The sequence below is a fragment of the Hippocampus bargibanti genome, linkage group LG13 (genome assembly GCF_051943395.1).
Source record: "Hippocampus bargibanti isolate YZ-2025 linkage group LG13, ASM5194339v1, whole genome shotgun sequence".
Classification (NCBI taxonomy): Eukaryota; Metazoa; Chordata; class Actinopteri; order Syngnathiformes; family Syngnathidae; genus Hippocampus; species Hippocampus bargibanti.
Genome location: NC_142746.1, coordinates 16017850 through 16029677, shown reverse-complemented (window position 1 = coordinate 16029677; position 11828 = coordinate 16017850). Strand labels below are relative to the sequence as shown.

The following is an 11828-nucleotide window of genomic DNA, read 5'->3' as shown; positions in this document are numbered from 1 at the left end:
CTTTTATCACAGCAAACCAGCAAAAGTAATCCACAATCGTGTATATATATTTTATTGCTGCGTACGGCCGAAATGATAAAAGCAACACTTGCGCGTGCCCAGTAAGCTGTCTGCGTTTCCGCTTGTTATACGGGAATTGTAATCATTTATAAGGGCAGCTATTAGCCAAAGTTGACAGGTATTACAAGTACATCTTTGACACATAATACTAACCTGCTAGTGTCGTAAATACATACATACATATAAACACACGTAGATACGTATATAGATACATACGCACGTACGTAAATTGGGAAGGATTGTGGATACCATAAAACTAACGAAACATTTCGCAGTCGCACTTCTCATACGTCACGTCAGCGGCTCCGCCTTTTTCGCCAACGAGAGCATATTTTTTTCCTCTAATGTGCTTCAACCAATCACAATTGGTGAAAGTCATCACTTGGACTATTTGGGCGACGCCCAGTGACTGACTTGCTCTTCAACCAAACGAACATTTTCCTTATTTTTAGATTGTGGCAATTACCTGAAAGTCTAGTGGTTTTCTTCTCTGAGATTGCGCCCAATGTGTTACAATTTTTGTACTTTGTAATTTGAGCTGCTTGACTGAACAGGTGCCCCCGAAATTGCTTCACGACCAACCGGCTAACGACAAGCAGCTGACGGAACACTTCAGCCTTCCAGCGATTGTTTCCCTCGTCCCAAATGTTCTTTGTCTCTTCTCTTTGAACAAGTTAGCCACTGCCACAAATTCCTATGACGTGTTGATTGTAACTGTCTTACAATCATATTTTAACCGAGTGACAAGATTTAACTACACCAAAATAGGCGGCTTTGGAAGCAAGATGTCCAACCGAGTGGTGTGCAGAGAAGCAAGTCATGCCGGGAGCTGGTACTCTGCTTCGGGTAATTGTCGACACAGCGCCGGCCGTGTTAGCACCCCGTGTGATAGCTGCCTTTTGTCTCTGCAGCGTATGTTTTGATTTTGTATTCAGTGACAGCAACTCCATGAAATCGCTTTGTTGAGTTTTAGACAACGCTAGCTAACGTTTGGTTTGCAATTCAGCTGATGGAGATACGACGGCTAACAGTTAGCAATCCCATGTCTTGCTCGCTATTTGTCATTCTGTCATTTCTACTGTTTACTCACGTTCGTGGATTTATATAAGATATACCGTTTTATAGTTCAAAATTTTCCAACACGCAAAGCAATAAAAACAGTGTGACAGATCATGCTTAGCCTGAACAAAACATCATGGCAGCAACTCTGCATGACATGAAAATACATGCCAGTCTTGTGGCCTCTCTTGTTTGTGTGTGACACTGGACTGCTTTAGTTCTGCGGTTAAAGCAGTCCCCCCTGACTGACAAACAACTAGGTAGGGCGACAACATTGAGCAGCAACGTTCACCCCTCCCCTGTTTCAACAGCCAATCTATTATCCTTTTCAGCCTCTCTGTCTGCATTGTAATGATAGCCAGTTTGTTTGCCTTACATGTCGTGTCCCGTGCCTAAATAGAAAACCTGCATCATACTAATACTTACTAACTCACAACCCTAATTTGGACGAGCAATATTGAATATGGATTGATAGATTTTTTTTGTTCTTTTTACTTCAAGACGGCGCCGCGAGAGTGGCTGCCTTTCCAGCAGCTCATGTATTTCTTTTTTCTACTTTCATTCCTTTCATCACTTTGCTGCTGTGAAATGTAAATTTCTCCACTGTGAGAATAATAAAGGCAAATCCAATCCAATAGATGAATTGTGAAAGTTAATAGATGATATTCATGTCATCTTGCATTTGATTGGTATTCGCACTAAGACTAGTGCAGGAGTGAAAACAATGCAGAATCTTTTTGAGTTTGACCATTGTCTTCCATTAACAAAGGTCCAACTTTCTGGAGGTTCTGAACACTTTTGAAAGGGATGGTTGGATGGATGTATACAATAAAGTAGTAATTTTAAAGTATTGTTAGTTAAAGTAATATAATAATAGTTGCCATTAATTGTTAATTGGTCTATGACCTTTTTTTCTTTTCAGGAGCCCAGCTGAATGCACAACTAGAAAGCTGGCTGTCCCAAGCACAGTCCTCAATCAAACCCGCCAGAGCCATCATAGCTCCGTAATCACATTGAAACACCGAAGACCAAGATTGTCTGGGCATCGAAGACATCTCATTTGTGTGTTGCATTTTTGTTGTTTTGCAGGCATGCAGGGTATACCTACTGTGGTGCTTGTGCCGCGCATGCCTACAAGCAGGTTGACCCTTCTGTTACGTGAGTCTCACACTTCACAGAAGATTGGATTGGTTGTACCTTTATTTGTTTCCTCAGTGGAGAAATTTACATTTCACTGCAGCAAAGTCATGAAAGGAAGAGGAAAGGAAAGAAAGACGTAGAAAAACAAAATACAGGAGCTGCTGGAAAGGCAGCCACTCTTGGGGCGCCATCTTGAAGTCAAAAGAACAAAACAAATGTGACTTTTATTAAAGTACAGAAGTAGTAGTGTTTGTATGAATAAAAACTTAAAATGGCAACTGCGCTTACCTTTTTGCACTACATGCCGCTGTACAAGCTTGTCCATTGCATGCAGTTCAATAACTCAGAATTGCCATATGCCACAACTGTGATAAACAGGACCTCCGATGCAGCAAGTTTAAGGAACATATGAACATTGTCAATAGTCATACGGATGTGAATGCACATTTCCAACTTTATCAGTATTAGAACATGAACAGAAGAAAATACCCTACTTGATATTTGTTGAACGTTGGACTTGGACACTCATTCAACATGCTGTGCCTTTGCGTCAAGTCAAGCATTAAGTGTTGAGTTTTTCCAACCTTGTAAATTTGTTCTTTACATTACATACACAACCTAACTAAATCTTTTGACTGTCTGGTATTGTGGAATGACACAATTTTGTTGTCTTCAGTCGTAGGGTGTTCATTTTGGGACCCTCTCACCACGTACCGCTGTCCCGCTGTGCCCTATCATCAGCAGACGTCTATAGAACACCACTGTATGACCTGAGAATCGACCAGAAGGGTATTTGTTCCTTAACCACCTTTTATTTTTAGGATTTACTTGTCTCGAATGATTAAAACAAATAAAAAGCACATTTGTATAAAAGTCTATTTTTTTTTTTTTTTTCAATCTCTGATATTTTGCATTTAGCATTGGCATATTTAGCATTTCTTCATCTCAGCATTCACTGCCCTCACTCAGAAAAAAACAGCCCTAATTATAATTAACTTTTGCTTTCCAGTTTATACTGACCTCTGGAAAACAGGGTTGTTTGAAAGGATGAGCATGCAGACGGACGAAGATGAGCACAGTATTGAAATGCACTTGCCTTATACTGCTAAAGCCATGGAAAGGTAATCTTTGAGTACATACGTTCTTAGATGGATTTACACTGCAAAGTTCAATAGACACAATTGTCATCATTTGCTTGCTTGAGTGACTTGATTGACAGATTCCAATTCTTTTCAGCCACAAAGATGAGTTCAGCATCGTGCCCGTGCTTGTGGGCGCTCTGAGTGAGTCCAAGGAACAAGAGTATGGAAAGCTGCTCAGCAAGTACCTGGCAGACCCCTCCAACCTTTTCATTATCTCATCCGACTTCTGCCACTGGGGTCAGTGCTGATGAACACCAGTAGTGAAAATGATACCCACATATGCATTTAGGCTGTCAGAACTTTAAAAAAGATGTTGACTTGATTATTATTATTTTTTTTTTTTTGCAGGTCAGCGGTTCCGATACACGTATTACGATGAAACACAAGGGGAAATCTACAGGTCAATTGAACATCTTGACAAAATGGTAAACAATGCCATATTTTCAAATGTTTTCAAAGTTGTACACACACACATGAATGAATATATATATATATATATATATATATATATATATATATATATATATATATATATTTTTTTTTCCAGAATAGAATACATCTCATAATACAATGACTAGTACAATATTGTGCATGTTTACTGTTGGATGAAGATCATACCCAGATCATGGTTTACCTGTTTTGTTGTTTAAAGGGAATGGGCATTATAGAACAGATGGATCCCATGTCGTTCACCAACTACTTGAAAAAGTATCACAATACCATCTGCGGGCGTCACCCGATTGGAGTTTTACTTAACGTGAGTACAAATTCAACCATTTCTATCAGACAATAAACATTTTTCCCTGTATCCATTCAATTCAATTGCATTGTAAGTATTGCTGATTTTAGCTGCGAAGTTGCTGGTGTCGAATAATGGCAGCGCCCTGCAGTTAATGGATTGGTATTTTTTTTTACCTAGAAGTTCTCTGACTGAATGTCCAGCATAATTGTGCCGTAATGTGCTTTATCAGAACAGTTGTTCCCATTCACCTCTAAAATGACACAGAAGCTCGAGATGTGGTTTGTCTATCACAGTGCTATAATCATGGCAAACAATAATTTGAGCATTACAAATGTAGTCAAACATTGTCAATTAACGTCCAGGAAAACTTGCATTGAAAAGACAATCTTTTAGTACGCGTTTGCGCACAAGTGATCAGTTTGTGTGTTGTGTGTTTCGTTGTCTTTCAGGCTGTAGCTGAGTTGAGAAAGAGCGGTATAGACATGAACTTCAGTTTTTTGAACTACGCTCAATCGAGTGAGTGCAGAAACTGGCAGGACAGCTCCGTGAGTTATGCGGCGGGAGCTCTCATCGTTCATTGAGGTCGACGATCGCAGGGGTCACTGCAGCATCGCAGCCCTGCCACATTTATTATCTATTCCCATAACCTGACCTATCATGTTCCCCAATCACCTTAGCCACCAGACTCTCCCCACCCCTTCCCCAAAAACAACGCCTTCTATTTGCAGCAAGGACCTATCCACGTCACCCTCCCGGCTCTCCTTTCTTTTTCCACTCCTCCCGATCAGTTTCAGAACTTTGGGTGGAATATTTCAGTTGATAGTGAAAATTTGAGACGCATTGGTCAGTGAAAAGTGGATACATGCAGGTCAAGTCAAATATTATGGTTTTAAGTTATGTGACGATCCTATTTGGACTCTTGCAAGGGGGATTGTCCTGGATTTGAAGATGTGATAAGCAATCTACATTGGACACATTGTGGTTTGTGTTCATAGAATCTTTTTCCAAAAAGGAATGAAAATAAATCTGTGGATCATCTTGGTAATCCAAAATAGTCGATATAGAACAGAAGTTCGTGAAGTGTCTTTATGGCTGCCTCAAACAACATGTAACTATGACATCAATTTCATAGATTACTCGACATAGTACGTTGGCGTTTTTAACAAAAGGGCTGCATTCCGTTGTGTTCACTAACCCCCCGTTTCCAAAACCAAACATTTACATTACTTAAACACATTTTAATCACTTTTATTTCTAATCGTATTTATCCCTTAGCTTCTTTTAGTAGTTGTTATATTAACTGAATACTGTGTGCATTTGGGCACAAGCAGTCTTGTAGATGCTTATTAGTCATCAGTCTAATTTATCCAGTAAACTTGTGGTGCCACAAAGTTCCAACAATATATTGTAACTTTTCCCTGTCACACTTACAAATTCTTGGTGTTTATTACCCAAACTTGCAAATTTCAAACCCTGAAAAGAAGTCGAGGGTCGAACCCCTACCTTCTTATTTTGTGTTTAAACATGTAGCACATGACCCGCTTTTGTTTTAAAGTTTTTACCTTAAATTTCAAATCTGGAGTCATCATTAAATGTTAACATCTCACCACTGAATAGCACTGAGGCATTGGCAATCTTTCCATTTCACAATGGATGATCACCATTTTTACAATGGTGAACAAAGTTATAATGCTTTGCTGTCATTGGAATTTAGCAGTTTTGACCTTTACATCTGTGGAATGAAATGTGCTTCACAATGAGGGTGTTAAGAGTATACAGAACCTGTGGATGCCTGCAGTTGATTAATGTTTATGGTATCATAGACAAATTGCAATATATTTCATGCAGAACATGGTTTCGATCATCCTGCATTTGAAGATAATGATTTTGTAGGTGGGTTCTCATTTGGATGTTTCCCCAAAAATGCTTAACATAAATGAGTATTTCACCCCTTTCTGCTTCTCAATGAACACAAAAACAGAATCCCAAATTTGATGATAATAAGCTGTGGTTAAATGGTTTTGAATTAGACATTTTTCCGATCTGAAATTTGGTGTGTACACATTTAGAAAATGGTATGTGGGGAGAAAAAAAAACATCTTTTTTTATATGCAAAATGACAAGTCATGTTTTTAATTAATAACCAACATTTGTTGAGTATTTTTACTTTATTTTAGTAGAAACTACTAATACGTACTTAAAAGACCTTCTCAGTGTCCCAACAATTTTGTTGGGGTTGTACTCTTTATGTCAAGCACTGTAGATGATGCAGTCATGTCAACGTTTGTTGTCCTCAAAACCACAAGAGTGTAGAGAAGACTCCAAATTTTTGTTTTGGGCACAGACTGAAATTTGAATAACCAATCAGTCACTCGGGCCTGTTGTTGATCTAAAACCAGTGAAGCATGACACACTGTTATCGTGCCTTTTATCAATGCTATACAAACACATTTCAAGTATATTCTCACAAAGAGTCTAATTTCGGAAGTGTTAAAGCTGTGCACATTTTCAGCCCACAACGATCCTCCCTTACCTGGTACCCACCTATGGGTTGCAATGTGTGTGGTGTGTGACCTTTACCCCTGTCTCAAGTGACACCCACTGTTTTCGCATTTGTTCTCTTCAGCGGGGAGTTGTGATACCCCCCCCCCCCATCCCCGTGCCCCACCACTGTCTTAGCTATTTCCTGTAATGAGACAAAATTCTGAACCTCAACACTGTTCTTTTGATTTTGAATAATCTTTATATTTTGTATTATTTTTTTTGCGTGTATTTTACAACACATCATTTTCCCAAAAATATACTACTCCTTCAATGGAGTTTTTTTGATCTCAGGTTCCACTGGCAAAACATCACAAGATATTCTTCAGATGAGGCAAAAGATTTATGTTACAAAGCAAGTAAAATGTACCGAAAAGCAAATCTGTTGTCGTCTTTCCTTATATTGCTCTACATTTCTGCAGAATATGTAGTTTTGTCATGAGTACTTATGTTTTAACATGGGCATTACTGGCGAAATTCTCTGTCACCATGACACTCTTATGAAATATTTTTCTAATCATTATGGTGTTAGACCTGAATGTAAATAACACAACAAATAGTTCATGACCTGATGTTTGTAGATGTTACATTTTGAATCTTTTGTTGAGGAATGTAGCCGTATAATGAGTACGGTATCCACTTCCCCTCATGAGTGATTAACACCCCCCAAGTATCTTCTTTTTTCCCCACCTCGGGAAAGTCCTTGAAACCTGTCAAGCTCCCCCTGATATAAAACTCTTCTCTCGGGATTTACGCACAGCAGGGAATATTGAAACTTCTCCTCATGCCAAGAGAATTGCATCAACCTTTCTTTGTTTCAAGAACTTTACATAGGGGGCAGGACAGTCTGCCTCTCATTAACAGATGATACCAATATAAATGTGTGTCTGTTTCCTTTGGTTTTTCCTGACGAAACCAGAAACTCTCTGCACCCTGAATCGATTCGTAAACTACAGAAAAGAATAAAAACTTTGGAAGGTGCTGTTCATCGTTTCCAGCCAGCTATCTATCTATCTACCTAGTTACCTGGCTGGCTACCTTGCTAGCTATCTATTTGCTATTTATTAGCTGGATAGCTGTCAGCTAGCTAGTTGAGTCAATGATGGTGAGTGTGGGCACCAGGTAGCAAGCACCTCCATCTACAACATTAGTAGCCTGTTCTAAAAAAAGTGACTGGGCACCATCAATGTCAACAATATTAGCTATCTATTAGCTAGCTAGCGTTCTATCTGAGTTACTTCCGGTTGAGTTTACGCTGGCACGTGTGCCTGCCGCTGCTCACCCACAGAAAAACTTATATGTATTATTATTATTATTTGGATCATCAAAATCATCCGAAAGTCAACAAACACGCGGAGGGAGAGTAAGGCCGACTCTTTCTCCCAACGCTATCTATTCTAATGAGAAATTGAATGAAATCCACGATACAATCATATCATATAAAGCTGACATTTTACTATGGAATACCAAGGCAAACTGGACTCGTTTAAAATGAGTTGACTTCAGAGTCGACATTATCCTCACCAGACTCACATTTATTCATTCATTCTTCCATCCATCCATCCATTTTCTGATGGACAAGGATCCCAGTAATCTTGATTTAAATGTTATCTTTCTGTCGCTGCTTGACCACAGTTGTTTTGGAGAATACGTTGACTAAGCCGCAAAGACACGTGTTTTGGCTTTAACGGCCCATTGTACGAACAAAAAAGGTTGAAAGGATTTTAAAAGCCTGATCATCATGACATAAGACGGTATCTCGGTGAAAAGGAGTTGATCTTGCGCAATAAACGAATGCTGCGTCGAGGTTGCTTGACAAAGGTATCTTTGTTCCAAAACAAAGTTTGAGCACCCGTACAATAATTCAAGACAGTGTAACTGCCAAGGTATTTATACGACTCCACCATCTCGACTTCGTATGAGTTATTTAATTTTTGTTTTGCAGGCTTCTGTCTAAAATCTATGATTTGCTCCCTGAATTTTAGAGCTGTTAAGTCATTGACGAACTGAAAGATTTAAACTGATTATTTAAATGTGCATTTGCTCATGTCGTATGTATGACATTCATTGTGACTGACTGTAAATTGTTTGCTTTACCAATTTCCAACTGGTAAAGTGCATTTTTTTGGTTCAGCATCTGAAGTGGCATACATTTTACCCTTAATGGTATAAACTTTTTTTGTCATTCTAATTTAGAATTTCTTGATTCATATTGAACGTAGCAGAGACGTCTATTTGAAAAGTAACCAGAAGGAGGAGACAAAGAAAAATGTTTTGGAGAGCATATTTGATTGAAATTATCAGTCCTACATTACACGCTTCACATTTCAAATACCATTTTCTTTCTCTAGGGACGATATTGCATCAATGAAACTAGAATATATTTTAGTTTGACCAAAACTTGTTGTGTGGCATGACATACATTTACTACCGGCTACAAATAACTGAACAGCAATAATCAGATGGTTTTATCTGCATTAAATGTAACCCATGGGTGCACCCAGCTGTGGAAACTAAAGACTTGCATTACATGATACCCTGACATTGTCCCTTACAGTGTTTTTTTTACATCGCCCTAAGTCTTTAAATGGTAAAATTAATAAATTCACCAGAGATAGGCACTTTAGCCTATTTTGCCTGTCTGTCCTCCGTCCGTGACCTTTGTATATGCACACAATGAACTCACGGGTGATACACTTCTCTTTGCTTTTGAAAGTTTCCACAGGGGCCGTTTGACATTATTGAGTACTCCACAAGAGGGAAAGAAATTAAATCGACCAACAGGATGTACTGCAATAAGGATTTATTGAACTATCTCAGCTTTGGTGTGGTCTTGGCAGGACTATGGCACCTATACCGCCATAAGGAAATCCAAACCTGCTATGGGCGCCACATGAAACACACTCCTCACATCAGGTTGGTGCCAGCCCGCCTGGCCTGGTTCATTCAGGAGTTACCAGCGATTTTGATTCCGATACTTCTGATGCTCACTTCACAAAAACCATACAATGTGGGAATGATGCTACTACTTGGAACATTTTGCCTGCACTATTTTTACAGGTAACGAAAAAGCAGCCGTGAGGACATCTGTTTTCACGTTTGCACATTTAACAGCGACAGCCGTGACATATGCAACTACATTTTACCGGCAAGACTGCATGCAAATGAGATAAGGAATGGATGTACTGTATGTCAGTGCATGAAGAGCACAGCAATTGTATTTAACTCATTCACTGCCAAACATGTGCAAAAATGTGTCCACTCCAGTGCCAGGGTTTTTGTCATTGTCACTCGAATTCCAGAACCTACAGAATATTGAGTTTTAGGACTATATAAACATTCAATGCAGCGTAAGAAATCGCAGACTCTCTTCTTTCATCAAAAAAAGTGTTAATTCCAAAAGTAGATGGGCCTGGAGTTATATGAGATTGAAGTGAGAGTGGCTGACCAAAATACAATGCAATACTGTACATACATAATTGGTTTATATTTAACAACAGCTGAAGCTGGAACAAAGCACTAACATGGAAACAGGGGAAATGATGCCCCCCGTGGAAGGGAAAAACATTGCCAGAGTTCTTGCCGGTGCTTCATCAGCACCGAAGCAAGAAAAAAGAAAACCAAACTAATTTGGGAATGACGCTCTACGTAGTATTTTCAATTCCCGAACAAATTCGGGAATGCCAGTGAATGAGTTAATTGGACATGATCATGTCGTAATATTTTGACAGTATGACGGACTTGTTGGTTGCCAAATTCACACTCAAGAGGATCAATGATAAAGGCCTCCATGAAAATGCATGAAATTATGTATGGCTTGACCCCTACTGACCAGAAAGTCACGTTGGGTGCACATTTAACTTGTATCGATAAGCCTTGTTAAACATTTAACTTGCTTTGTGAACCCTCTTTCTACCTCAGAACATTCATCTATTCGTTTCTGCTCAGAGGACAACCATACCCACTGAATGTGATGGTGGGAGCAATTTTCTTTACTTCCACAAATGGATTCTTGCAGGGATACTACCTGTTGCATTGTGCTCACCTGGATGAGTGGAAGACTGACTGTCGCCTCAAAATCGGTGGGTGTCAAAACACAATTGAAGCATTTTGACATGTAGGCTACATTTTGTTGCAAATCAAAAATTCATCACTCATTTACACACACAGTTCTATCTACCTAATTTCAAATAATAATTATGAGGGTTTCTTTTAGGTTTATTATTGTTTTACACTGGGATGGCAATCAATATGCACAGTGATTATTGTCTACGTAACTTGAGGAAAAGGGGGGAAGTGACTTACAAGGTCCCTAAAGGTAAGAAAGTTTAACATGGTGAACTCATGTGGTACTGGCTACGCGTGGAATCACTTGTGTTTTGAATTTTTCTGACAGGTGGCCTTTTTGAGTATGTATCTGCTCCAAATTACTTCGGAGAGATTGTCGAGTGGTTTGGCTATGCCATGGCCACATGGGGCCTTCCGTCGTTGTCTTTTGCTTTGTTTACGACATGTTTCATTGGCCCAAGAGCAATTTACCATCACAGGTGACCACGACTAAAAGCTTTGCACTACTGACACACTATACCAACTGGGTGGCACGCAGACTCATTTGCAGTTTTTTTCCCTTCTTAGGTTTTATAACAGGAATTTCAAGTCCTACTCCAAGTCTCGAAAGGCTCTGATTCCATTTTTACTTTAAAAAATACATCCCGTTGTGAAACAAGTCAATGGAGGGAGGCATTCAGAATTGAAAGAAACTATTGGATTGGATTAGCATTTATTAGTCTCGCAGTGAAAGAAACTATTGGATTGGATTAGCATTTATTAGTCTCACAGTGGAGAAATTTACATTTCACAGCAGCAAAGTGATGAAAGTAAGAGGAAACGAAAGGAAGAAGTAGAAAAACAAAATACAGGAGCTGCTGTAAAGGCGGCCACTATTGCGGCGCCATCTTGAATGTGTATGTTATTCTTAGAAAGTTTCAGGTTGCTTGAATAAATGTCAAATGATGGTTATTGAAAAAAAAAATCTATGTACTTTGATTGTTTTGACATAAAATAAAGGGAGTAGCACAATTTTTATGTTATTACAGTTTGCTGTAGTAGGCTCATCCTTTCTTTTTATTCCATCATTTTTCTCG

General features: G+C 39.1%; 2 protein-coding genes across 4 annotated transcripts; both read left to right on the top strand.

Annotated features, from left to right (window-relative positions):
* The first annotated feature begins 434 nt into the window (after window positions 1-434).
* memo1 (mediator of cell motility 1) lies at window positions 435-7473 on the top strand. The gene is made up of 9 exons (XM_089012539.1): window positions 435-906; window positions 2042-2123; window positions 2209-2277; window positions 2936-3048; window positions 3269-3380; window positions 3496-3638; window positions 3750-3826; window positions 4054-4158; window positions 4593-7473. Exons 1-9 carry the CDS (start codon window positions 846-848, stop codon window positions 4722-4724), a joined length of 894 nt encoding a protein of 297 aa, XP_088868665.1. The 5' UTR covers window positions 435-845; the 3' UTR covers window positions 4725-7473.
* Window positions 7474-9358: 1885 nt separating this feature from the next.
* On the top strand, window positions 9359-11826 carry srd5a2b (steroid-5-alpha-reductase, alpha polypeptide 2b). Of its 3 annotated transcripts, none has more exons than XM_089012608.1 (5): window positions 9359-9600; window positions 10606-10766; window positions 10901-11002; window positions 11081-11231; window positions 11320-11458. In XM_089012608.1, exons 1-5 carry the CDS (start codon window positions 9470-9472, stop codon window positions 11384-11386), a joined length of 612 nt encoding a protein of 203 aa, XP_088868734.1. In that variant the 5' UTR covers window positions 9359-9469; the 3' UTR covers window positions 11387-11458. The 3 variants fall into 3 exon arrangements, with proteins under 3 accessions (XP_088868734.1, XP_088868733.1, XP_088868731.1); XM_089012607.1 differs by having other exon boundaries at window positions 9359-9744; window positions 10633-10766; XM_089012605.1 differs by having other exon boundaries at window positions 9362-9744; window positions 11320-11826.
* The last annotated feature ends 2 nt before the right edge of the window (window positions 11827-11828 follow it).